We start from the raw sequence: 26,072 nt of genomic DNA, 5'->3' as shown, positions 1-26,072 counted from the left end.
ATCTCTATTTATATATATTTGGTCATAATGAGTATTTAATGTATTTTTATGGAGGATATTGTGTACGGAGGACTACTGCACTTTTATTATATATTTATGCATGAGATTATTCGTTTTTGACAAATTTATATGGTATGATTATTTATTATAATACAAAGGTACTGAGAAAGATAACATCCGCAACTTTTCTTGATTTTGCTTGAATGTTGAATACCATACATTAATTAATTTACCTACATCTGGAAATCACACTTATTTTTGACACTGTGCAAATTTTATGTTAATGATTTGTGTCGACACGTAACAAGAGTTGCTACTTAATAATATAAATTATACGAGTATTGCTGAAAAATTGTAACGAACCGACCAACTGACTGATTGTGTCTGTATATTCTCTTTTATGTCGTTCTGCTAATCTGCTCTTAGTCATTTCCGTAATAAGTAATCATGTATATATATATATACTCTTGTTTTTTCGAATTCTAATAGTGATTTAAAAATTACCGCTTTCTCTGAAATGGGGGCTCGATCGGTAAAATCAACAATGACACTATCAGTACTAAGGTCGAAACTCGAAATTAAAAGTCTCGTGAGTGAGTGAGTCTCGTCTCGCTCGCAGTCTCAGTCGTTCGTCGTTCGTCGTGTCACGTGTCGTCAGTCGTCGTTCCTTCTCTGACTGAGTAACACCGGAGATCACTAATCGTGTTTTTGTGGTGTTCGCAACTTAACATAGATTTCATTGTGATGCAGTAGCCCAAAGTCCAACCCAAAGCTTCTGCACACTAGCTTCAACCTTGTATAAATATTAGCAAGCATTTCTCGAGGTGCAGTGTATGTAGAGCATATTAGCGTGTTCCAGGTTATCATCTCTCTTTCTCTCCGACGAGGCACACGGTTGTTTTCCCTATAATCGTGCTGCTCTCTATTTCTGCCCCCAAGTGAAAAAGTGCACTTTGGGACTTCAACTTCACTGGAAGATACAAATAAGGCCACTGGAAAATGAACGGAGTCGTGACTATGGTAAGCGCTGACTGCCCATCATGGCTGCCGTCGTGTTTGGTTCGCATCGTTTGACTCTTTTGCTGTCGCCCCCCCCCCTTTCCTTTCTCCTCTCACACTTTTTGCCCACAACATGTAACGCCCCCGTACCTACTTTGAATTTTTTTTTTTTTTTTTTTTTATTTACACCTGCATCATCCTTATGCTAATTGTTTTTTTCTTATTAACATATGCTTGAGAAATAATTATTGTAACTCTGGTAGGCTGTTTTTTTTTTAACTCCGGTATAGGCTTTCAGTTTTTTTTTCCTTCCTCGCAACGTCGCGTGTTATCTAGTAATAAAAATACTTCAGTACTCACCCACTTGTCTTGGTAGACTCATTATCGTGTACTTTATATATAGTTGCAGAGGTTTGCTCGGGCCTTCTTGTTTTATTGATTTTTCCTGACACCTTCCTTCTCTCTCTCTCTGCTTTTTTTTTTGCTGAAAGACTAGTTTTCTCTCCCCAAGCCAAGCACGTTTGTACATTTATGTGGGTCACACACAAAGTATATGGTCCATATATCTGTAGGATGAATTATAAATGTATGGTCAAAGACGATTTGGCTGTGATAATATCCGTGCCATTTGGCAATCGGTTTGAAAAACAATTGGCAATTATTTTTAGAAGTTTGTCAAGGTCTCTATCTCGGGATTAATATTTCTTGTTATGCTCTGTAATATACTTCAAAGTACAAAATTATGTTTTACTAATAGCGTTTTGTTTTCATGTAATTTGCATTTTGTAAATAATGAAATTCAGCCATGTAATTGTTTTCAAAATTTTCTTGAGTTAACATTATAACTCCCTAAAAAGCAAATGGTTGTAAACAAAACAATTAAGGTAGTCATATTGGTAGTTTTGTTTTTTGATTCGATAAATGTACGAGTGCTTAGCAAAAAAATATTCATCTACTCCATACAACTTATTTTTTGATTATTACAATTTGATTATTTTATTTTTTTTTTTTACAGCAACCGCCGCTATTGCAGCAAAACAATTCTGAGCCACCTGCCAAAAAGCCAAGACTAGAAGGTACATTACTAAGATTGTTGTTTATATGTCCATTCATATTTATGTAAGCAACATAAGGACTGTTATCTTCTTAAAAAAATGAATCGCAATATTAACATACGGAAGCATCAACTTGAATTAAATTGCGATTTAAAGAGAAAAAAAAAAAAAAAAAAAAACAGCAGAACTGAGATTCTTTTAAGTTACTTACAATCGCACTCTGGCTGAACTGGCCACTAATAAACATGTATATAATAAAAAAACAAATTATACATTTTTTTTTGGTAAAAGTAAGGAAAAAAAAGAAAAAAAAAAACCGGGATGATAAGAGTGATTCACTGATGGAACCTAAAATACACTTTAGGCACGCGTTCACCGGGGGGCTACCCGTTTCCATCTTGCAAGTAAAACTAAACTAATGTATGGTTGTCCTTCTGTTCTGAGATGTTACAGTGGGGAGGACAGTACACAGAATCGGTGGCCTTCGACACTCACTCAGCTGTGTGATCTCATGAACGCGCATCAATGAAAGAAACAGAACGAATACCGAGTTTTCTAATGAAAGAAAAACTCTTTCTCCCACTCTATGGCCTCATGGCAACTTTATAAAGTCAATGAAATCACGTTGTTTAGATAGGTCAGCATTTTAGGATAGCTAAAACCACTTTTTTATTTTTTATTTTATTTTTTTTTGTTATTTTGCTCATTAAGTACACACCTTTATTCGTACTTTGGTTGATTAGCTTGAAATCACTTGGATCTCAAGTATTTTTTTATCATTTTCATCATCAAGAGAATGAAGGTTTGTGCTTGAAAGAAGCATTGGCGAATATGGATATCAAAATCTGTTGATTTAAAAACAATTTTTTTTTTTAATTTTTTTTATTGAAAACATTGTGCTCAGTTCAGGTAAGTGTATCTTCAATCACCGGGAGATCGCCATTGCTTTCCTCAGGCACTAGATTTTTTTTTACGATTACTTTCGGTTCAGTATGTTTTGCTCTGGTTCCTTGAGTGTTTGAACTACAAATTATGTACAACACAAAAAAAAAAAAAAAAACATGGTCGAAATCATGCGAGAACGCGTGTCTTTGTGACATTTTGTTTAAGAACTGACTGAACGAGACCAAAAGTAATCGCAAATAAATCCGCAGTACCAAGGAAAGAAAAAGACACGAGAAGAAAAGTGGGTTGAAAAAATTTGCACAATAAACAAAAGTTTAGCATAGCTGGTTAGGGTTGATTGAGGCAAAAGCATTGTTTTTCGATTCGCGCAGAGTAATTGCACTGAAAGGGTTCTCCTTTTTTGCTTTGTGCTTACAGATGATCTCTCTAATCTGCGCCCGCACTCACGACTTACTCGGACGAATAGAGTTTGAGTGCTCGACCCTGATATGAACCGCACATGGTTAGCCCAATAAAAGAAAACAAAAAAAAATTTTTTTTTTTCTCGTCAGGCGATATGTCATATATGTCACACGGTCGAGTGGCTGCACGTTATTGAAGTTGATGAAAATAGACTTCTAAAGTACCTCAGACTTTAATATAGCCTTTGAAAGTCTTAAAAACAAAACTTTAGAATTTTTATCGAAACTTCAAACCGTGCAACCTCTTGTTATACGGTTCTTTTGAACATATATGATTTAGGCTTGACTTTTTTTTTTGAATGGAGAGGTACGATTATTAAGTTTGCTGAAAATAAACGTGTAACTATTCGTGCAAAAATACCTTCGTACGCATCAGCGCGTGGAATTCATTTCAATCATCAATCTGTTGATCTATGAATGGATTACACGTGATGTGTATTTGTCGGATGTATGTATAGTACACGTAAAGTTTTTTCTTTTAAAAGCATTTAAAAACCATTTTTATGAGAGAAAGAAGCAGTTTATCAAAGCGTCTTGTTTTTTGGTTTCTGTTTCAGAAATGTCTAATCCAGCCAAATTGGTATAGCAAATATAGCGAGTATTTTGCTTCTCTTTGTTTTTCGTATTCTGCACAACTTTATTGCGTTGTACCTTGAAACTAATCATTAAGAACCGGAATCTTATCGAGGATGGTTCAGTTGAAAAAGTAATTTTTCATTGTGTCAAATTGAAAAAATATACATATATATATATAAATATACATATAAATATTTAATTTTTTTATCATCAAAAAATAGTACCCAGTACATGGTGCGGTTATTGAATTTATATTTGAGGGAAGAGTAATAATAAACAAAGATTCTCATGCATTGCAATTTATCTAGCTTGAGAGGATTGTTAGGTGACTAATTCCTATCTTGATTTTTTTAATGTCTTTAAACTTTCAGTTTCATGGAGGTGTACCTTACATCATGGAAGTGCTGAAGTGAACCATCATTTATAATTTACATTTTCATTCCCTTCATAATTTCATCGTCCATTCCTCGTCTCCTGCACTGTTCATATATTATTGTTTTTGAATCCTTGTAGAATTCATTTTTTTTTTTCTCATAATCTTTTACATGCATTATAATAATCATGAATCAGACTCTCAAGTTGATTAATCATTGTCTATCAATTTTGCAGAACTCTCTCACTATGAATCCCAAAGAATCGTTGACATGATACAATAGTCCCAAGAGCAGGCTTCTTTATTAAGAAAAATATTGATCCCTTGATGTTACAAATATAAATATAATACTATTCATTTGAGTTTAATGATTTTTCATTTAACTGAAAAATACATCAAACGATACGTTAACCGTCACGAGATCACTTATTCCGAAGAAAAAATACATATATATATATATTTATCGACGACGCGTGTAAAAAAATAATTGGGGTGTATTGTTCGAGTGATGGTTGACGTATATCAATAAAATATAAAACAAGTTTTAGCCGATGTTTAATTAACTATTTTTGCAGGAAATGGCACGGATTTCTTGCCAGGGCCGATTTACGATCTCAATCAAACAGGCCAACTGGTTGCAGGTACGTTAAATCAATTTTTTTTTTAAATTATTTTTTAAATCACTTTTATCATGAATATGATGTAGAAAAATCAATCGTGACGTTTTGTAAAAGTCGAGTCCTTTCGTCCAAGTTGATGTCGAAAGTCGATTCCTTGATCGCGTGAGCGCTTTGCTGATAAGATCTGATTTATTGCCACAATCTCACTTTTTAATCGCACAGCTGTACATCGAGACTCGTAACCAATAATTTTTTTCTTGCTCTTACTCTTTTGCAGGACCCGGGGCCAAATACTTGACTTTGCCTGGACTCCTGGGATCGGGCCTACCAAAGATTTCGTCCGACCAGCTGGATACTATCAACAGGGCCAAAAAGTATGCTATGGAACAGAGTATAAAAATGGTTTTGATGAAGCAAACTCTCGCTCATCAGCAACAGGTAAATTTTTTTTTTTTTTTTTTCACAGAAACTTTTTATTAAAAGATTTTTATTTTTGTTGATTTAAATAATTCTAATGAATAATTCATTTAATCATGAGTATGGAAAAAGTACGTAATAGTCTGTTTAATTTTGAATAATTTTGAGTTTTATTGAATAACTTTTACGTTTCTTAAACTTTTTTTGTGTTCTTTTTACATATTTTAACGAATTTAAAAAACATCATTGGTAATATATAATTTAAAAAAAGAAGACTTGAAAATAATCATTATTTGCTCTTTACCAAATCCAAAACCTGTAATAAACTCAAAGTGAGTTAATCATGAAATGTCGATGCGTAAACCTATACTTTGCAAAAGTTTCAAATGAAAGTTATGTAAAAAATCGAGTTTCTAAACGGCATGAAAGATCTAGCCAACCCTTGACAGTAAATGTTTGACTGGATGATGTTCTGTTTCTTTTCCCTGCAGAAAAATAAATTGGCCCTTCGTCAGCAAGTTTTGTTGCTTATGTGCAGGTTAGTGTCAATCAATCACACGTAACACATAGTTATGAAAGATTTGTTTTTTCAAACATTTGACTTACCCTTTTTTTTCACATTATACGAAAATTACGAAATAAAGGTAATTAGTTCGGCGGGAGCAGAGCAGAACTCCACTGTCAGCTGATTCCTGATTAACCTATTTCCTTTTTTCATTCCTGCCTCTTCCTCTACCTTTCATACGAAAATTCATCGAAAATTAACAACGAAATCATTCAGTCTGTGTCAAAAAAATCATATTTACATTGCATTTGTTGAAAATAAGAGGAAGTGTTTAGGAATGGTGAAAGAGCTTATAATATAAAAGTAATTGTAAGGGAAATCGGGGATATCACTAGAAGGCCAATGGCACTTTGTGTTGCAGCAAATGGCCAGTCAGAGGAATCAGGTGCAAAGACAACAGGCTCTGGCCCTTATGTGCAGGTTTGTTTGCTCTTTACCATAAAAGAACAATGCAAGAATTATAATTTCTTAGAGTCCTGCTCATATGCCATCCTCCGGAATTGTACAGTGTCATATTCTCCCTTCCCGTTAATACATACCATTAATGCATGATCATTACTTTATTTATATCATACATAGGCATCATTTTACTAACGAATCAGTTTTTGTTGACTCCAAAGTAAGCTACCTGCTCAATACAATTTTGGATTTTTGTAAAAAAAATCTTTTATTGTTTTTACTCCTATATGTTTATTTTGGAATCCTCAAAATATGATAAAGCAGCATAAGCATCTTTATTCCTTATGGTCATTCTGGTTATTTTAACTAGTCAATAAAACAAATTTTCATCTTACCAACAAATTGTTTGAAATATACATAAGGATTGGTAATAATGTATGGTTAAAATAGCCAGACTTTTTTCTCACCTTCTTCTGTCAAGTTGTGAAAAAAAATTTAATCATAATGTCAACTAACTTGCACAATGTTTGATTGATTACTTGTAAACGCAGATACTTTTTTAACAGGTGCACAAAAAAATTAATATTAAGTTTAACCAAGTTATCTTTTTATACGCAGCACTACGGCCGATTCTTGCAATATTAGCACTATATAGCAAAAATAATTTTAAACAAACTGATTTAATTTAACAATTTGTATTAAAACCGCAGGGTATACGTAGGCAGCATAAGTTTCGAGCTAAAGGAGGACACTATCAGGCAAGCCTTTTTGCCGTTTGGCCCGATTAAGTCCATCAACATGTCGTGGGATCCAGTCACCCAGAAACACAAGGGTTTTGCCTTTGTAGAGTATGAAATTCCCGAGGCGGCCCAATTGGCTCTTGAACAGATGAATGGAGTTATGATTGGGGGCCGCAATATCAAGGTAGCGGGACGTAACTATTTAACGAATTTCCTGTCCCTGCGAAATCCTAACGACTCCTTGGAGGTCCGATGTAATTTATTTTGATCCTATCCACTTTTTTCTTGTTTCTTTCCTTATTTTTATCCTTGTTTGACATGTTTCATTTAGAATTTTGTTTTTTTTTTTTTGTTTTTTTTTTTTTTTAATTTATCTTTATAGCCTAAAAATTAATAACTATTACAACAAATGTATTTGTTTTAACGACTGAACCTTTAGAAAAATGCAACAAAACGTGTCAAACATGCTGGAATCCTTAAGTCCACGACCAAATCAATATAAATAAATTTGTCAATTTTTTTTCTTGAATTGTTTAAGGATTCTCTTCTCAACTGTCGCAGTCTCACAATTTAACTGACGACAGTCGATTTCTTTAAATAACAATCAATTTGTCATAAATAATGAAATATCTCGAATTGTGGTATTGGCTGAGAAAAACCAAACTAACGCACAATGTGATGATTGTCAAGGTGGTGGGTAGACCTTCGAACATGCCACAGGCCCAATCAGTCATCGACGAAATCACAGAGGAGAGCAAGCATTACAATCGCATTTACATAGCATCCATTCACCAAGAACTCTCCGAGGAAGACATAAAATCGGTCTTTGAAGCCTTTGGACCCATCACCTACTGCAAACTAGCACAGGGCAGCTCTCCCCACCGGCACAAGGGCTACGGCTTCATCGAATACGAGACAATGCAATCTGCCCTCGAAGCCATAGCTTCGATGAACTTGTTTGATCTCGGTGGTCAATATCTGAGGGTAGGCCGAGCCATCACACCGCCCAACGCACTCATGGGTCCACCCAGTGGAGCTGGTATGATGCCCACAGCAGCAGCAGTCGCGGCGGCTGCGGCTACCGCCAAGATCCAGGCGATGGATGCAGTGGCCAGTAACGCGGTGGCGCTAGGTCTCTCGAAGCTTGGAGCAGCTGCTCAGCCAATTCTGAACTCAGCCCTGCCGGGCATAGTCCGACCCACTTTGGCTTCTACCGGTATTTTGGCGGCGCCAGCCGTGGTCTCGGTAGCTCCCATCATTCCACCACCGGGTATCGCCATACCCCAGTCCACTGGCCGTCCACCTGCGATAATCCCAGCTATTCCTGGACAAGCCGTCGTCATACCACCGCCAGCTGTAGTCACGCCAACCGTCGTTGGTGCGCCGGTCGTAATGCCAGTGGTTAACACAACGGTGAGCGTAGGCTCTCCTGGAATAAACGTGGCTTCGCCGGCGATGGCTGCAGCGGCGGCGGCGGCAGCGGCGGCTGCTGCAGCGGTGGGACCAGAGGCTCTGAGGCGAGCACAAGAGCAAGCAGCTCAAAAACAGCAGGAGGAGCTGCAAAAGAAGCTACTCGAGGAGGCTGAGCCTCAGACCCTTCAGCAGCAAGAGAACATGTCTATCAAGGGTCAGAGCGCGCGACATCTCGTCATGCAAAAGCTCATGCGCAAGGTCGAGTCACGCGTTGTTATTTTGCGCAATATGGTATCGCCCGAGGATGTGGATCAGACTCTACAGGAGGAAATCCAGGACGAGTGTTCCAAGTATGGTTCTGTACAGAAAGTGATTATTTACAACGAAAAACAGTCCGAGGATGACGAGGATGCCGAGGTGATTGTCAAGATTTTCGTTGAGTTCCGACAGATGTCTGGTGAGTTGAAGGCTTGATTTTGCTTCCGTCTATAAATTTTTACGTTGGATCATAACAATTTTTTTTTTTTTTTTTTTCTGATTGCAGAAGCCGAGAAGGCGAGGGACGCGTTGAATGGCCGTTACTTTGGCGGTCGGTTGGTCAAAGGTGAGCTGTATCATCAGGAGCTCTACAACAACAACGATTACTCGGGTTGATGAGTTACCCTTGTCTTTGCATCAACACCTGTTCATAAAGCGGAGTCGCGCACGTTTTCTCCTATGGAAGAAGGCGCGCACGCAGCAAACTCTCGTGCACGCTTGAGCCTTAATTGAATGATCAATTTTTTTTTTTTTTACGGAAAAATCGTTTGAATTTGGTTCTGCAGAACTGAGTGTGTTGGACGATTTTTTTGGAATTTTTCACAAAATTCACCTGTGCATATAAATTACCTTGTAAGCTATAGTTTATTTTAAGACAATTATATTTCGTTTTAAACTTGTGTATCGGTAAATAATGTGCTCTTTTACAACTGTAGATCCAAATCTCTCTCACTGTAATTACTTGATGATCGTATAATCATCATGCCATAGTACATATGAATTAATTACCATTTACATACATTAACCTGTTGAGGTCAGGGTGTGTTTTGCAGTTATGTAGTTGTATACATTTTTTTCTGTTTATTTTTGTGATGAGCAAAAATAAAGAGTTTTTTTTTTCGTGTTTATTGTGCGTATGGAATGTATATGACAATGAAAAGTGACCAGTAGAGATTGAACAAAATAATTAGATGAGCTGAATGTTGGTTCTTTCGATTGACAGTATGAATGCGATTATATTCATTCATTGGTGATGATGAACCTGTGTATAGTAGTATTTAATTATGAAATAAATAATTTTGCAATCGACGATTGTTCTTGTTTCCACGAATTCCTAGCAACCAACGGAAAATCCCAATTAAAATAAGCTTGTTTGGATTGTCAATTTATTAATGAGTAGAGCTAAAAAGTACTATTCAAATTTAGATATTTTTTTACATTTTGAACACATGTACACTTGTATATTTATATGAAAATTTATGCCATGTAATACTTATGAAATCGGACGGTTAAAGGGTTAAAAAAAATATGATTTTGGAGCGCTGCGAGAGAGACAACTCTAACCTAACCTTCACAATTTATTGGCCTAGCATCAGCCTGTCAGTCTGCTGCTGTGCGTGTGGATTAACAACAACAACAGACGACACTTGCCAAAATATATACATCAAAATAAGTGAAAAAAAACGAACAATAAAAATCGGACAAATAAACAAAATGATAACCAACTGTGATTGTAAAAGTAAAGAAAAAACAGTGATTAAAATCCCGAAATGAGAAGAAAGAAAAAACGACGAAGCCCCGAATGAACAAATTTGTTTTTTTATTTCCTTAATAGTGCTTGAAAAATATAAGAAAAAAGCAATAATCAGCTATGGCCTTCTTCTTCACCGATCACGTGCACACGAAATCCTTCACCCCCCGCGAGCACCAGGTCGAGCTCCTCTACTCAGCTTTGGAGCGCAACATAATAATCTGCCTGGGCAAAACGCCGGAGCTGACCTTCATCGGCACAAAGCTCGTCCAAGAGTTCTCGATCGGCAACAGAAAGAGCCTGTCCGAAAATGGCAAGAGGATCATCTACCTTCTCGAGGACGACGAGTCCTGTGCGGCCAAGGCCCTCCACCTCGAGCAAACGACCGACCTGAAGACCCTGCGCTGCCAAACCGTCGAGGAGTTCAACGAGCTGAGCTTCAACGAGGACGCCCTGGTGCTCCTCTTGACCGTCGAGCTGTGCAGCCAATTGCTCACCAATGGTGTCCTTCCGGCCACTCGAATAGAGCTCCTGCTGATCGACAAGTGCCACAATCTGTCGGGTAAGAGCAAAGAGCTAGCCAGTGTGCTTGACGCCTTCTGCGACAGCAAAACGAGGATCGTCGGCTTTGCCGTGCCCCTCTACAGCCTGACCAAGGAACCCGGCCAGCTGAGCTACGAGATCGAGAAGATCGAGTCCTCGCTGAGGTGTCAAATCGAGACAGCCAGTGACCTGCTCTCCATACTGAGGTACAGTCCCAAGCCGAGGGAGTACATGCTGGGCTACAGGATCGAGGGCAGGCAGGAGGCAGCCAATCTGCTGTGGAACTGTGCGAACGACGCCCTGGACTTTATGTGCGACCATCGCTACGATCCCTCCGAGATCTACGAGGACGAGTTTCTCGAGGACATCAAGAAGATCCCGGATCCCAAAGAGAAGCCCTGCCAGATGATCAGGGAGTTCATGAACGTTCTGGACACCCTGGGGCCTTGGGCTGCGGACAGGGCGGCCTTTGCCCTGATGACCTCTGTGGAGAAGCTCAAGATCAAGACACCCTACGACAGGCACTATTTGCTTCTGGGCACCCTGACCACTCTGTTTGTCAAGATCCGGGCTTACTGCGATTCGTTTTTCGAGGGCCTCAAAGAGTCCGAGAAGATCTTCAGGTTCTCCAGTCCAAAGATCCACAGGTTGATCGAGGTGATGAAGGTGTTCACGCCGGCGGACAAGGGCGACAGTGTGAAGAAGGACGTTGAGAGAACGGAGATTAGCGTTGCCAGGAGCAACAACGGGAGGAGCCAGTACAAGAAGCCAGACGCTGAGTTCAAGCGGGCCAAGTACTACCGTCCGCGGGGCCCTACGGATCCTGATCTGCTCTGTGGCCTCATCTTCGTGGACGACGTGATAACCGCCAAGGTGCTGTTCTACCTACTGCTCGAGTTGAGCAAGAACGAGGAGGACTTTCGCTTCCTCTCGCCCCTCTACATGAGCGAGAAGACCAACGACGACATTATCAGCGGCCGGGACATAGAAATGGAGCACAAAAAGCAGGAGGAGGTGCTCAAAAAGTTCCGCATCCATGACTGCAATCTCCTGATCTCGACCTCCGTGCTCGAGGAGGGCATCGACATTCCGAAATGCAACTTCGTCATGAGGTTCGACTTGCCCAAAAACTACCAGTCCTACGTGCAATGCAAGAGCCGCGCTCGGGCCACCGACGCCCTTCACGTTCTCTTGGTCTCCGAAACCAAAGCTCAAGAGTGCGTCAAAGCCCTGGCTCACTACCATTATATAGAAAAAATCCTGCTGGCCAAGTGCTCGAGCAAGGACGCCAGTCCCACGGAAGAGGCCCAAGCGGACACCTACGACTCGTTACTGCCCTTGTACAAGCCACTACCCGATGCAGATGCTCCCAGAGTCACGCTCAATTCTGCCATATCACTGGTCAACAGGTAAAAATGAGAGAGGACTTGTTCACACTTTTCGACTGGTCAATAATTTTACAATTTACTGTGCACAGGTACTGCGCCAAACTGCCAAGCGACACTTTCACGAGACTGACCCCAGAGTGGAAGTTTCGCAGCGCCGACAACGACAAGATGTTCGTGTGTAGTTTGCGTTTGCCGATAAACTCGCCTTTGAAGTACTGCATCGAGTCGTACCCGATGCCGAGCAAGGCCCTGGCCAAGCGCGTCGCAGCCCTGATGATGTGCATCCAGCTACACCGCGAGAACGAAATAGACGGCCACCTGATGCCCGTGGGCAAGGAGAACTTCAAGGCCCATCCGGAGGACAGCGAGGTGCCAGCTCTACCGGACGACGAGAGCACGAACGGGCTGGAGGCGCGCCCGGGCACGACCAAGCGACGCCAGTACTACTACAAAAAGATTGCCGACGCTCTGATAGACTGCAAGCCCGAGCTCCACCGGCCGTGCTTCCTTTATCACATACGCATGGTGCTCAGTTGTCCCCTGCCCGAGGAGCAGAACACGAGGGGCCGGAGGATATACCCGCCCGAGGAATCGGCCATCGGCTTCGGTGTGCTCACCCACAAGAGGATCCCCAAGCTCTGCCCTTTCCCGATTTACACGAGATCCGGCGAGGTAAGGGTCGAGCTGAGGCTGTGCAAGGAGACCGTTGTCCTCGACGACGCCCAGGTCGACAAGGCCGTGTCATTTCTCAATTACACTTTTACCAATGTCCTGAGGTAGGTATACACATGTAGGGTAGGGAATTAAGGTTGTTTTTAATTTGCCGTGTAATAGCCACGAGTCTTGGACAACCTTGCAGGCTGCAAAAGTACCTGATGCTGTTCGATCCCAACGTCTCGGAGAACTCGTACATAATAGTGCCGGTCAAGCGCCCGGCCAATCCTCAGTCCGACGTGAGCGTCGATTGGGACTTTATCGAGCGCATCTACGAGGACCGCAACGCCGCGCCAACCCGACTGCCCGAGGAGAGCCGGCGCACCTTCAGCTTCGACCCGAGCAAGTACAACGACGCCGTTGTCATGCCCTGGTATCGCAATCAGGACCAGCCCCAGTACTTTTACGTGGCCGAGATCTGCAACCACCTCAACCCGCGCTCGAGTTTTCCTGGCAGCGACTACAAGACCTTCGAGGAGTACTACCTCAGGAAGTACAAGATTCAGATTCAGAACCTTGACCAGCCGCTCCTCGACGTCGACCACACCTCGGCGAGACTCAACTTTTTAACACCCAGGTGTGCACCTTTGTAGGACGGGCGTGAGGATTTTTTTCTTTTCTTATTTCAATGACCTTTTGGCAATTTTGTAGGTACGTCAACCGAAAGGGCGTGGCGCTGCCGACGAGCAGCGAGGAGACGAAACGCGCCAAACGCGAGAACCTCGAGCAGAAGCAGATCCTCGTCGCGGAGCTCTGCGCCGTGCACCCGTTTCCAGCCTCGCTCTGGCGCCAAGCCGTCTGTTTGCCCTGCATACTGTACCGCATAAACGCGCTGCTGCTGGCCGACCAGATAAGGTGCGAGGTTGCACGAGCCATCGGCTTGGGCCAGATGACACTGACCGAAGAGTTCGAGTGGCCGGCTCTGGACTTTGGATGGAGTCTCGCCGACGTGCTCAAGAGGTCGCGGGACAACGACAAAGTGAAGAAGGAGGGCCGAGAAAACGGAGACTGCGAGCCAATGTCCAGTCCAAAGGAGAACGGCTCGGGGAACAAGAAGAGGGAAAAACCGAAGCTAACGGAGGAGATCGATGCGGACGAGGACATAGAGGAAATTGGAGGTGGAGAGGATGAGCTGGAGATCGGCACTTGGTCGAACGACATGCTAAAGACGGTGGAGCCGATGGTCAACGGGCTCAGTTGGGGCAACGTGCGCTACGGCTCGCCAAATTTTGGCTCTTACAACAACGACGGTGACGTCAACGACGACGACGATGACGACGACGACGACGATGACGACGATGGCGAGTCCGTGGGTAGTTACAGCGATGACGACGACGATGATTACTACTACGACGATTACGGGAGCGATAGCAGCGGCGACGACGACGAGAACCAGGACAAGAAGAATCTCATGATAGCGTACAACAACGACAACGAGGCGGAGGCCTTCGACAAGAAGGGTCAGTCGTTCGAGAAGGACCGGAAGTTGGGCATCGACGCACAAGACAGGCTCAACGATCACGGCTGGGACAGCGGCCGCGCTCTCGACGACGATCTCGAGTTCCAGCGGCACAGGGCCGCCCACGAGGAGAACGTACGGAGAAACGAGGAAGCGATAGCGTCACCTGGAGGCCCGTACGTGCCCGTCGACAGTCCGGTGACGTTCACGCGCAAGAGCTCCAAGCCTACGAACGCGACCGAGGAGGAGCTGGAGCACGAGGAGTACGTGCGCAGGGTATCGGCGACCTTCGAGGCGGACCTGTTGCTCGCGAAGAACAACCTGAAGAACAAGCAAGTCCCGGCGGTTAAGGCCCCTTGCCAGGGCTCTCTCGTCAGTACGAACGATGGCTTCAGCTTTGACCGGCAGCCTGAGCTCGAGGGCCACCCGGGCCCCAGCCCAAGCCTCATCCTGCAGGCCCTGACGATGTCCAACGCGAACGACGGCATCAACCTCGAGCGGCTCGAGACGATCGGCGACTCGTTCCTCAAGTACGCCATCACCACGTACCTCTTCTGCACGTACAGCAACATCCACGAGGGCAAGCTCAGCCACTTGCGCTCCAAGCAGGTGAGCAACCTCAACCTCTACAGACTGGGCAGGCGAAAGCGCCTCGGCGAGAGCATGATAGCCACGAAATTCGAGCCGCACGACAACTGGTTGCCACCGTGCTACATGGTGCCGAAGGAACTGGAGCGCGCCCTCGTCAAGTCGGGCGTGCCCTCGGCCATGTGGCCCAGGACCGAGCTCGGGCTCTGCAGCGACCAATCCGAGATAGACGAGCTCGTGCGCGAGACCGAGCAGAAGCTCGAGATCATGCGCAGTGAGCTCGTGCAGCAGCAACAACACAATCAGTTGCAATCGTCCCAGCAGTGCGACGAGTTGCAACAACTGCGCACCTTCATACCCTACAACCTGATAACCCAGCACAGCATACCGGACAAGAGCATAGCCGATTGCGTCGAGGCCCTCATAGGGGCCTATCTCATAGCCTGCGGCCCGAGGGGTGCTCTGCTCTTTATGTCTTGGCTGGGTATCCACGTGCTCCCGTCCGAGGAGAGCAGCATCGCTCTGCAGGAGCCTACCTGCAGGGTGCCAGGTAGCATGCCCTACGAGAAGACGGAGAGCGGCGAGTGGGTGCAGTTGCGGTACGGCAGTCTGGAGGAGCCACCGAGTCCGTTGTTTCGGAACGTGGAGCGGCCCGAGGAGGAGCTCAACGCCATGTTGGACGGCTACGAGGAGCTGGAGCGCGCGATCGGCTACCGGTTCGCCGACCGCAGTTACTTGCTCCAGGCGTTCAGTCATGCGTCGTACCAGCCGAATCGGTTGACCGACTGCTACCAGAGGCTCGAGTTCCTGGGCGACGCGGTCCTCGACTACCTGATAACGCGCCACCTCTACGAGGACCCGCGCCAACACTCGCCCGGTGCCCTCACGGATCTGAGATCGGCTCTGGTCAACAACACGATATTCGCCTCGTTGGCGGTGCGCTGTGGCTTCCACAAGTACTTCCGGCACCTGTCGCCCGGCCTGAACGCCGTGATCGATAGGTTCGTGCGGATCCAGGAGGAGAACGGCCACTCGATCAGCGAGGAGTACTACCTCATTGGCTCGGAGGAGTTTGAAAGCGAGGCAACCGGGGAGGAGGCCGAGGACGTCGAGGTGCCCAAGGCCCTGGGCGACGTGTTCGAGTCGCTGGCCGGTGCCATTTATCTGGACAGCGGCATGTCCCTGGACGCCGTGTGGGGTGTCTACTTTATGATCATGCGCGCCGAGATCGAGCAGTTCAGCGCCAATGTGCCCAAGTCGCCGATCAGGGAGTTGCTCGAGCTCGAGCCCGAGACCGCCAAGTTCGGCAGGCCCGAGAAACTGGCGGACGGCAAGCGCGTCAGGGTTACAGTCGACGTCTTCGGCAAGGGCTCCTTCAAGGGCATCGGCCGGAATTACAGGATCGCCAAGTGCACGGCAGCCAAGTGCGCGCTGAAGAAGCTCAAGAAGGCCAGGAAGTCCGGATAGATTTTTTATTTATCACACTTTTTTTAATGTTGTCTTTCGAAGTGCATTTATTGCCCGGTGGCGGGCACTTGCACGCGATCTCGATGGTGTTCAGATTTTTTACTTGTTTTCCTCGTGTGTATGATCCTTGTTGACTTGGAAGAGGAGTTCCTTGCGTGCGCTGTTATGTTGAGCTTGAAAGTATTAGATTTTATACACTTCTGATATTGAAAGTTAACGTATGTGATAGCGTTTGCGTGCATCCGAGGATACGCGGACGTTTACTGTTTATTTGTAAAAAATAAAGACAATTTTACATATAATTATACTACTGAATGGATTTTTCTCTTTTCATTCCTCACCCAACACTTCTTGCAGATTAAGTATGAGAGGTTTTAAGAACATCCAAGTGGTGTGTTTATATATATTATGCATCAGTATACCAGAAATATTTAAGTTTGGTTTAATGAGTAGATTTTGTATGATAAAAAAAAATATTTTATTCATCAAATACTTATTGTAAATACTTACACAGTTTAATCTATGATAGTCTGTGCAAAACTCAATGATTTATGAGACTTTCCATAGAAGACTTACAGCTTTTGTTTTTTTTTTTAATATACAGTACAATGATTATGTATTACATACTTTAGTCAATTATTTTATGTTCCTTACAAAACGTAATTTTGGCATTATTTGTATAGTATAATATATGCGTAATCTAGAAAACTATGCTTTCGTGCATCTCGATTTCTTTCTCGACCTTCTTGTAGTAGGCTGAAACAAGAAAAAAAATACGTATCTGAATTTTATTCAAACTATCTTCATCACGACTGAAAAAAAGCGCTAAAGATACCTCCTTATTTTATACATAAAACAAAAGGGGGGAAAAAAGCATCTCCTCACCGCTTTTCGCTGCCTTGACGGTCTTCTTGAAGTCCCTATTGGCGATCTTAACATCCAGAAGGTTCTTCTCCCGGTTCTCGTCCCCCATCTTCTTGAGGGTTTTGCGCGCCCGTTTCCTCGCCAATAACGCCTGCTCGCACTGTTCGCTCCACCAGGGCGGTATCTGACGCCTCGGCGTCCGGCGTTTTTTCTTCAGCAACAGGTCAAAGTTCACCGTGAACCTATTCTCCGCCACTACCTTTACCTCCTCGTCCAGGTATCCAATTTTGTTGTCGCTGTTATCCTCTTCGTCGTCGTCGTTGTTATCCGACTCGTCCTGCGTCAGTATTTTCGGTGAAATGAAATATTATTATAGACAAAGAAATGTTTGTAGAGAATATTATTGTATTACTTACGATATCCACGTTTTCCGGATACTTGATCGAGCCGTTTATTCTCTTTAGGTATTCTACCAGTTGCTCCATTCTATTGTTATGCGTTTGTATATCTGCGGATATGACCTTTTAAGCTACAAACAAAAAGAAATAATATATTTCACTTTTGATTGATTCACTGTTTTTATCGTTACTGTAATTTATGAAGTCTTATACATGCAACAATACTACTCGAAGGTCAGAGAGAGGATATAAACATGTTACACAAGATGCAACAAACGAGAGCGAGAGATTGTACACTACTTATCAATGTATTTATACTTGGTCGAGAATCGAGACTCTTTCTTGTGATCGAATGCATAAATTTATAAAAAAGAAAAACATTCATTTCGTTCATAGAATTTGATAATGATAGACAATAGTACATCAACCATATACGTACTGCACACTTGCAATTTGCAATTTCAAAAAATTCGAAGGAGAAAAAATGTTACATTAGAATTTCAACCTTTGGATATCTATACTTACTGTTGTGTGTTGTCGTGTTGTCAGGTATTTGATGAATCTGATCACAAAAACCATTCGTTGTCAATTATATTTCGTTTGATTTCGTTCGAACCCCCTTAGCTTAGTTTAGTCAGATTTGTTAATTTCGAAATCTCTGTGAAGGACTTGATTTATTTCGAGGATTGGACAACGAGCCTGAAAATAAAAGGAAACAAGCTATCACCTTATTAGATTCGACATTCGACCATTTCAGAATTCAGTGCTTTCAAAAAAAAGACGCTGAACTACCTTACCGACTGCTGCTCACGTGATCAAGACATGTTAGGTTAGACGGGCAAACGGCAAAAGCCAAGGCTGCAAAGCAGCGAAAAACTCATAAGAGGTAGCTCGATTGCTCGATCGAATAACTCTGAAGACTCAAAATTCGTAAACTTGGAAGTTGAAAGTCGGAAGCGATTAAGTGAAAAGTAGAGGGTGTAGTGTAAGTAGTGAGACACCAAATTGCAAAAAAAACACGCACGCACCGTACGCACGACTCACGGTTTAGTCCAAGAACAAGAACCAACCGGCTCCTGACTTAACCTTCAATTCGTGTTGTAGAATTTGGAACAATTGTAACGAGAAATACAAGACAAGAGGCTTATTAATATCCTAGTTGATACAATAAATAGATTTATAAATAATAATTAACTCTATCAGGAACCGGCACTGGCCGCCGGGTATAAATTAAACCACGGTTGTCTCGATAGCTCGGTACCTTTCAGTGACATCCCATCCCTCTGTAAGATAGACTCACTTGCTCACTTAGTTTCGTACTCGAGCGACGATTGTGCGTTGGTGTTTTTAAAATATAACTCTTTTATCATATCCCGTCACCGCGTACTCTGGTGCATCTGTAGTATCTGTATACCTAACCGGACGTGCCGGTAGCAGAGACGGTCCACGTATGCGGCCAGCACCAGCACATACATACAACCCCAACATGGTACGTAGGGACCAGGAGTGAAGCTGTGCTTTATTTTTTAACATTTTCAGATTGTTAACAAAGTCTAATTTTAATCTTGTAGAAAAACAAATCCACACTATCGACGTCAAGATTCTCGAGGAGAAGAAAAAAACGAGCTGTAAAAAAAAATTTAACATCTGTCGTAGCTAAACATTACAATGCAAGAAAAGGTGCGAGTTACATAGACAGAAATAAATGTCACATTCTCAACTTGAGAAATTTCAACAACTGGGTGAAAAGTACTTTGATCAGTAAGTGTGTCAAAAAAGAATTAAGGTTATTCTGTGTATGTTCACAATTGTAATTGTGCCTTTGGTTACAGAAAAATACGTTGACAAAATCAAACGAAAAAAAGACAGAAGGGCTGCCAAAAAAGCACGGAAGAGCATGGTACCAGTCCCCAATGATGGGCATAGTCAGCACAAAATCAAAGTATTGGACTTGTGTTGTGGAAAAGGAGGAGATTTGCTCAAGTGGGAAAAGTCGAATGTCACGCATTTGACGTGTGTTGATATTGCCGAAAAGTCAGTGAAGGAGTGCAGTGATCGCTGTGTGCAAATGTCCGAAAAACGTGAGCTACCTTTTAGAGCTGAGTTTATAGTGCATGACTGTACAAAGGTAACCTTACGTCGAAATGAACAATCATTTGTGATATTCAAATGTGAAATATAAAGTGCTATTCTCAAAACGATAACGATTCTGTTTTCAGGCTGGTCTTGCAAAAAAATTTGTACACAAAAAACAGCTATTTGACCTAGTTAGTTGTCAGTTTGCTCTGCATTATGGCTTTGAATCTCGGAGGCAAGCCAAGAACTTGCTCAAAAATGCTAGCAGGAACTTGAGGTCTGGTGGCTATTTCATTGGTACAATGCCCAATGAAAGTGAACTACTGTAATTAGCGTTATATATTATTGAATTTCGTTTTTTAATAATTATATAACTGAAAATAATTGTCTTGTTTGTAATTTCAGGTCTAGATGGTATGCTACAAAGGAAAACAAATATGGCAACAATATTTACGATGTTGAATTTTACTGCGACAAATTGAATCCACCTTTTTATGGTGCCAAATATCATTTCTATTTGAAAGACGCAGTTAATTGTCCTGAATTTCTTGTTAATTCTGCTGTCTTACAGCAATTAGCTTTGAAGTATGGCCTTGAATTCATAGTGTTCAAAAGGTATGTACATGCACAAGTATTTTATAGTAATTTTATATTATTCCTAGAAAAATTCAGCTAAAATGCTTTAATTTTTTGCCTTTGGTTAGTATTTACTTATTTTGATTATGTATGAATACTTATTATTTTGTAGATTATGTAACTAACTCAATGCAAAATACTTTACACAGTAAATTTTAAAAAACATGCATGTTAAATTAATAATGAACTTTTTGTTTTATAGTTTTAGTGACTATTTTGACAAAATGAAGGAAGTAGGCAAACAGCTTATGCATAGAATGCAAGTATCATATCCCCCGAATTACAAAAATCCCAATTTAAGGAACTCTCACAATAGTTGCAGGACTCTTTCGCAAGCCGAATGGGAAGTTATAAGTAAGTATCTCTACGAACAATAAATCCATGCAAATTTTATAAACGTCTGATTAATTTGTTGTATTTTCTTTCAGCGCTTTACTCGGTTTTTGTTTTTCAAAAAAAGTAAAGTTAGATATTCAAATGGTTTTTGAGTTGCGTGAATCAAATCATTCATACGAATTACATGAACTGTACATTTAAAACGTTTACAAGAAAAACTTGATATAAATTTAAGTGATGTATATATTATATTTAAGGCTGTGAATATGTTTAGTAAGTGTAAGGCAATTCAATTTACAACATTAGATTATAAACTGTTTTACTTAAGTTATTAATAGATAAAAATAAATAATAAGTTTGTTAATAAAGGAAATTTTTTTTACATTTTGTCTAATAGTTTTAACAATATTTGGAGTGTATTGAAAATTACAGTTACTATTGCTCTTAAAAGTATTTTTTATTAAGCCATTGAAATGGGAAAACACACTAGTTGAAAAGACTTTGGTTGACACTACTTGTGTGGTGTAGAAAATTATTTTTTAATAACCGACATGCATTCTATGATTATAAAAAAGTGTCATGCTGAATTTTTAAAATAGAGTTTGATGTTTCAGTTTCAATTCATAGAGTTAATAAGATTTTGTACAGATGGATATTAGAAATTTGCGCTCATATTTATAATAGGTATCTCAATCCCATGTAATAAATCTAAAAAATAATAACTGATGATAAAAAAATGATGAGAATTACAAAAGACCAGATTTAAGTCAAGTAATAAAATTTAATAAGTCAAACTATTTTATTGTTTTAATGTTATTTTTTACCAAGTCACCGTGGCTGCAGTCTATAGTCGCAGGGGCCATTCACATTCACCCACTCACCCCTTATGCGTGGGTTGCTCCACTTGTCACAGATCACAGTCCTCACTGCAGTGTTTAATTGACTTTTCTCGAGAGCTCTACCATTTATGTGGAGGAGCCCCCATATCTCAGGTGTCCAGTATCCAGTGAACACCGTCCACTCCTCGTCGGTTAAGCCGGCGCTCTCTGCCGAAGCATCAGATCCAATGCTTATTAGCATCCCTGGAAAACTCCGTATTTCACGAGGTAACTCCCTTTATGCCTGGTGCTTCAGGCCTGAAAACCTGTGGCCCCTATGTGGACAAGGAAAAAAACCACACAGAAGGAAAATTCCACGGAAAAACCGGCCCCGAAACAGCCGGGGTTTAAATAAACTTTTTCAGATGATATCTTTAGATATCTATACTTACTGTTGTGTGTTGTCGTGTTGTCAGGTATTTGATGAATCTGATCACAAAAACCATTCGTTGTCATTTATATTTCGTTTGATTTCGTTCGAACCCCCTTAGCTTAGTTTAGTCAGTTTTGTTAATTTCGAAATCTCTGTGAAGGACTTGATTTATTTCGAGGATTGGACAACGAGCCTGAAAATAAAAGGAAACAAGCTATCACCTTATTAGATTCGACATTCGACCATTTCAGAATTCAGTGCTTTCAAAAAAAAGACGCTGAACTACCTTACCGACTGCTGCTCACGTGATCAAGACATGGGGTGTTTTCCGCAATCGTCACCAGCAAGTAATTTAAGGTTGCGCTCTACGTTACCGTCAAGTCGGTAAGTCAACTACCTTGAATTAAACTGGCGCTCTATTCCGTAATCTGGCCAGTTAAAACAGCAGACGACGTGAAAGTCGAGAAAAAAGTGTAAAGATTTCATCGCTGTTGACTGTCGTCTGCTGTTTTTACTGGCCAGATTACGGAACAGAGCGCCAGTTCAATTCAAGGTAGTTGACTTACCGACCTGACGGTAACGTAGAGCGCAACCTTAAATTACTTGCTGGTGACGATTGCGGAAAACACCCATGTTAGGTTAGACGGGCAAACGGCAAAAGCCAAGGCTGCAAAGCAGCGAAAAACTCATAAGAGGTAGCTCGATTGCTCGATCGAATGACTCGGAACCTCGGAAGACTCAAAATTCGTAAACTTGGAAGTTGAAAGTCGGAAGCGATTAAGTGAAAAGTAGAGGGTGTAGTGTAAGTAGTGATACACCAAATTGCAAAAAAAACACGCACGCACCGTACGCACGACTCACGGTTTAGTCCAAGAACAAGAACCAACCGGCTCCTGACTTAACCTTCAATTCGTGTTGTAGAATTTGGAACAATTGTAACGAGAAATACAAGACAAGAGGCTTATTAATATCCTAGTTGATACAATAAATAGATTTATAAATAATAATTAACTCTATCAGGAACCGGCACTGGCCGCCGGGTATAAATTAAACCACGGTTGTCTCGATAGCTCGGTACCTTTCAGTGACATCCCATCCCTCTGTAAGATAGACTCACTTGCTCACTTAGTTTCGTACTCGAGCGACGATTGTGCGTTGGTGTTTTTAAAATATAACTCTTTTATCATATCCCGTCACCGCGTACTCTGGTGCATCTGTAGTATCTGTATACCTAACCGGACGTGCCGGTAGCAGAGACGGTCCACGTATGCGGCCAGCACCAGCACATACATACAACCCCAACATGGTACGTAGGGACCAGGAGTGAAGCTGTGCTTTATTTTTTAACATTTTCAGATTGTTAACAAAGTCTAATTTTAATCTTGTAGAAAAACAAATCCACACTATCGACGTCAAGATTCTCGAGGAGAAGAAAAAAACGAGCTGTAAAAAAAAATTTAACATCTGTCGTAGCTAAACATTACAATGCAAGAAAAGGTGCGAGTTACATAGACAGAAATAAATGTCACATTCTCAACTTGAGAAATTTCAACAACTGGGTGAAAAGTACTTTGATCAGTAAGTGTGTCAAAAAAGAATTAAGGTTATTCTGTGTATGTTCACAATTGTAATTGTGCCTTTGGTTACAGAAAAATACGTTGACAAAATCAAACGAAAAAAAGACAGAAGGGCTGCCAAAAAAGCACGGAAGAGCATGGTACCAGTCCCCAATGATGGGTATAGTCAGCACAAAATCAAAGTATTGGACTTGTGTTGTGGAAAAGGAGGAGATTTGCTCAAGTGGGAAAAGTCGAATGTCACGCATTTGACGTGTGTTGATATTGCCGAAGAGTCAGTGAAGGAGTGCAGTGATCGCTGTGTGCAAATGTCCGAAAAACGTGAGCTACCTTTTAGAGCTGAGTTTATAGTGCATGACTGTACAAAGGTAACCTTACGTCGAAATGAACAATCATTTGTGATATTCAAATGTGAAATATAAAGTGCTATTCTCAAAACGATAACGATTCTGTTTTCAGGCTGGTCTTGCAAAAAAATTTGTACACAAAAAACAGCTATTTGACCTAGTTAGTTGTCAGTTTGCTCTGCATTATGGCTTTGAATCTCGGAGGCAAGCCAAGAACTTGCTCAAAAATGCTAGCAGGAACTTGAGGTCTGGTGGCTATTTCATTGGTACAATGCCCAATGAAAGTGAACTACTGTAATTAGCGTTATATATTATTGAATTTCGTTTTTTAATAATTATATAACTGAAAATAATTGTCTTGTTTGTAATTTCAGGTCTAGATGGTATGCTACAAAGGAAAACAAATATGGCAACAATATTTACGATGTTGAATTTTACTGCGACAAATTGAATCCACCTTTTTATGGTGCCAAATATCATTTCTATTTGAAAGACGCAGTTAATTGTCCTGAATTTCTTGTTAATTCTGCTGTCTTACAGCAATTAGCTTTGAAGTATGGCCTTGAATTCATAGTGTTCAAAAGGTATGTACATGCACAAGTATTTTATAGTAATTTTATATTATTCCTAGAAAAATTCAGCTAAAATGCTTTAATTTTTTGCCTTTGGTTAGTATTTACTTATTTTGATTATGTATGAATACTTATTATTTTGTAGATTATGTAACTAACTCAATGCAAAATACTTTACACAGTAAATTTTAAAAAACATGCATGTTAAATTAATAATGAACTTTTTGTTTTATAGTTTTAGTGACTATTTTGACAAAATGAAGGAAGTAGGCAAACAGCTTATGCATAGAATGCAAGTATCATATCCCCCGAATTACAAAAATCCCAATTTAAGGAACTCTCACAATAGTTGCAGGACTCTTTCGCAAGCCGAATGGGAAGTTATAAGTAAGTATCTCTACGAACAATAAATCCATGCAAATTTTATAAACGTCTGATTAATTTGTTGTATTTTCTTTCAGCGCTTTACTCGGTTTTTGTTTTTCAAAAAAAGTAAAGTTAGATATTCAAATGGTTTTTGAGTTGCGTGAATCAAATCATTCATACGAATTACATGAACTGTACATTTAAAACGTTTACAAGAAAAACTTGATATAAATTTAAGTGATGTATATATTATATTTAAGGCTGTGAATATGTTTAGTAAGTGTAAGGCAATTCAATTTACAACATTAGATTATAAACTGTTTTACTTAAGTTATTAATAGATAAAAATAAATAATAAGTTTGTTAATAAAGGAAATTTTTTTTACATTTTGTCTAATAGTTTTAACAATATTTGGAGTGTATTGAAAATTACAGTTACTATTGCTCTTAAAAGTATTTTTTATTAAGCCATTGAAATGGGAAAACACACTAGTTGAAAAGACTTTGGTTGACACTACTTGTGTGGTGTAGAAAATTATTTTTTAATAACCGACATGCATTCTATGATTATAAAAAAGTGTCATGCTGAATTTTTAAAATAGAGTTTGATGTTTCAGTTTCAATTCATAGAGTTAATAAGATTTTGTACAGATGGATATTAGAAATTTGCGCTCATATTTATAATAGGTATCTCAATCCCATGTAATAAATCTAAAAAATAATAACTGATGATAAAAAAATGATGAGAATTACAAAAGACCAGATTTAAGTCAAGTAATAAAATTTAATAAGTCAAACTATTTTATTGTTTTAATGTTATTTTTTACCAAGTCACCGTGGCTGCAGTCTATAGTCGCAGGGGCCATTCACATTCACCCACTCACCCCTTATGCGTGGGTTGCTCCACTTGTCACAGATCACAGTCCTCACTGCAGTGTTTAATTGACTTTTCTCGAGAGCTCTACCATTTATGTGGAGGAGCCCCCATATCTCAGGTGTCCAGTATCCAGTGAACACCGTCCACTCCTCGTCGGTTAAGCCGGCGCTCTCTGCCGAAGCATCAGATCCAATGCTTATTAGCATCCCTGGAAAACTCCGTATTTCACGAGGTAACTCCCTTTATGCCTGGTGCTTCAGGCCTGAAAACCTGTGGCCCCTATGTGGACAAGGAAAAAAA

At 41.0% G+C, this 26,072-nt stretch overlaps 5 protein-coding genes across 9 annotated transcripts; 4 read left to right on the top strand and 1 right to left on the bottom strand.

The window, feature by feature from the left end:
• Positions 1-635: 635 nt before the first annotated feature.
• On the top strand, positions 636-9,871 carry hfp (Poly(U)-binding-splicing factor hfp). Of its 4 annotated transcripts, XM_089597641.1 has the most exons (9): positions 636-1,026; positions 2,033-2,075; positions 4,946-5,011; positions 5,268-5,428; positions 6,334-6,392; positions 7,082-7,295; positions 7,802-8,551; positions 8,621-8,981; positions 9,069-9,871. In XM_089597641.1, exons 1-9 carry the CDS (start codon positions 1,000-1,002, stop codon positions 9,176-9,178), a joined length of 1,791 nt encoding a protein of 596 aa, XP_089453767.1. In that variant the 5' UTR covers positions 636-999; the 3' UTR covers positions 9,179-9,871. The 4 variants fall into 4 exon arrangements, with proteins under 4 accessions (XP_089453767.1, XP_014210594.2, XP_014210595.2 ...); XM_014355108.2 differs by having other exon boundaries at positions 636-1,020; positions 2,015-2,075; positions 7,802-8,981; XM_014355109.2 differs by lacking the exon at positions 6,334-6,392 and adding an exon at positions 5,899-5,945 and having other exon boundaries at positions 636-1,020; positions 2,015-2,075; positions 7,802-8,981.
• A 315-nt stretch (positions 9,872-10,186) lies between these two features.
• Dcr-1 (Endoribonuclease Dcr-1) lies at positions 10,187-16,751 on the top strand. Its single transcript, XM_014355107.2, has 4 exons — positions 10,187-12,265; positions 12,334-13,020; positions 13,104-13,535; positions 13,610-16,751. Exons 1-4 carry the CDS (start codon positions 10,434-10,436, stop codon positions 16,470-16,472), a joined length of 5,814 nt encoding a protein of 1,937 aa, XP_014210593.2. The 5' UTR covers positions 10,187-10,433; the 3' UTR covers positions 16,473-16,751.
• Positions 16,752-17,065: 314 nt separating this feature from the next.
• Positions 17,066-18,351, bottom strand: LOC106640914 (uncharacterized). 2 transcript variants are annotated; one of them, XM_014355096.3, is made up of 4 exons: positions 18,260-18,351; positions 17,753-17,865; positions 17,358-17,673; positions 17,066-17,228 (listed from the first exon to the last, which is right to left on the bottom strand). In XM_014355096.3, exons 2-4 carry the CDS (start codon positions 17,819-17,821, stop codon positions 17,173-17,175), a joined length of 441 nt encoding a protein of 146 aa, XP_014210582.2. In that variant the 5' UTR covers positions 17,822-17,865; positions 18,260-18,351; the 3' UTR covers positions 17,066-17,172. The 2 variants fall into 2 exon arrangements, with proteins under 2 accessions (XP_014210582.2, XP_014210583.2); XM_014355097.3 differs by lacking the exon at positions 18,260-18,351 and adding an exon at positions 17,948-18,020.
• Positions 18,352-18,660: 309 nt separating this feature from the next.
• LOC149373161 (mRNA cap guanine-N(7) methyltransferase-like) lies at positions 18,661-21,033 on the top strand. Its single transcript, XM_089597694.1, has 7 exons — positions 18,661-19,223; positions 19,306-19,495; positions 19,567-19,862; positions 19,954-20,135; positions 20,216-20,425; positions 20,649-20,800; positions 20,875-21,033. Exons 1-7 carry the CDS (start codon positions 19,185-19,187, stop codon positions 20,907-20,909), a joined length of 1,104 nt encoding a protein of 367 aa, XP_089453820.1. The 5' UTR covers positions 18,661-19,184; the 3' UTR covers positions 20,910-21,033.
• Positions 21,034-22,745: 1,712 nt separating this feature from the next.
• Positions 22,746-25,149, top strand: LOC149373160 (mRNA cap guanine-N(7) methyltransferase-like). Its single transcript, XM_089597691.1, has 7 exons — positions 22,746-23,339; positions 23,422-23,611; positions 23,683-23,978; positions 24,070-24,251; positions 24,332-24,541; positions 24,765-24,916; positions 24,991-25,149. The coding sequence occupies exons 1-7, from the start codon at positions 23,301-23,303 to the stop codon at positions 25,023-25,025; spliced, it is 1,104 nt and encodes a 367-aa protein (XP_089453817.1). The 5' UTR covers positions 22,746-23,300; the 3' UTR covers positions 25,026-25,149.
• Positions 25,150-26,072: the final 923 nt, after the last annotated feature.

Source organism: Copidosoma floridanum, unplaced genomic scaffold, assembly GCF_036245765.1.
Source record: "Copidosoma floridanum isolate Cflo_tuat_1 unplaced genomic scaffold, Cflo_Japanese_pri ptg000035l, whole genome shotgun sequence".
In the NCBI taxonomy this organism is placed as follows: Eukaryota; Metazoa; Arthropoda; class Insecta; order Hymenoptera; family Encyrtidae; genus Copidosoma; species Copidosoma floridanum.
Note: the sequence above shows the minus strand (reverse complement) of the source record. Positions and strands in the feature narration are given on the sequence as shown.

Coding starts and splice junctions, on each gene's coding strand:
- hfp (XM_014355108.2), top strand. CDS start 1,000: ATGAACGGAGTCGTGACTATG. Junction 1,021..2,014: donor TGAACGGAGTCGTGACTATG/GTAAGCGCTGAC, acceptor TTTTTTTTACAG/CAACCGCCGCTATTGCAGCA. Junction 8,982..9,068: donor TGAGTTCCGACAGATGTCTG/GTGAGTTGAAGG, acceptor TTCTGATTGCAG/AAGCCGAGAAGGCGAGGGAC.
- Dcr-1 (XM_014355107.2), top strand. CDS start 10,434: ATGGCCTTCTTCTTCACCGATCACGTGCACACGAAATCCTTCACCCCC. Junction 12,266..12,333: donor GCCATATCACTGGTCAACAG/GTAAAAATGAGA, acceptor TACTGTGCACAG/GTACTGCGCCAAACTGCCAA. Junction 13,536..13,609: donor CTCAACTTTTTAACACCCAG/GTGTGCACCTTT, acceptor GCAATTTTGTAG/GTACGTCAACCGAAAGGGCG.
- LOC106640914 (XM_014355096.3), bottom strand. CDS start 17,821: ATGGAGCAACTGGTAGAATACCTAAAGAGAATAAACGGCTCGATCAAG. Junction 17,674..17,752: donor ATCCGGAAAACGTGGATATC/GTAAGTAATACA, acceptor ATACTGACGCAG/GACGAGTCGGATAACAACGA. Junction 17,229..17,357: donor CGTCAAGGCAGCGAAAAGCG/GTGAGGAGATGC, acceptor TTCTTGTTTCAG/CCTACTACAAGAAGGTCGAG.
- LOC149373161 (XM_089597694.1), top strand. CDS start 19,185: ATGCGGCCAGCACCAGCACATACATACAACCCCAACATG. Junction 19,224..19,305: donor ATACATACAACCCCAACATG/GTACGTAGGGAC, acceptor TTAATCTTGTAG/AAAAACAAATCCACACTATC. Junction 20,426..20,648: donor GAATTCATAGTGTTCAAAAG/GTATGTACATGC, acceptor TTTGTTTTATAG/TTTTAGTGACTATTTTGACA.
- LOC149373160 (XM_089597691.1), top strand. CDS start 23,301: ATGCGGCCAGCACCAGCACATACATACAACCCCAACATG. Junction 23,612..23,682: donor GGTGAAAAGTACTTTGATCA/GTAAGTGTGTCA, acceptor CTTTGGTTACAG/AAAAATACGTTGACAAAATC. Junction 24,542..24,764: donor GAATTCATAGTGTTCAAAAG/GTATGTACATGC, acceptor TTTGTTTTATAG/TTTTAGTGACTATTTTGACA.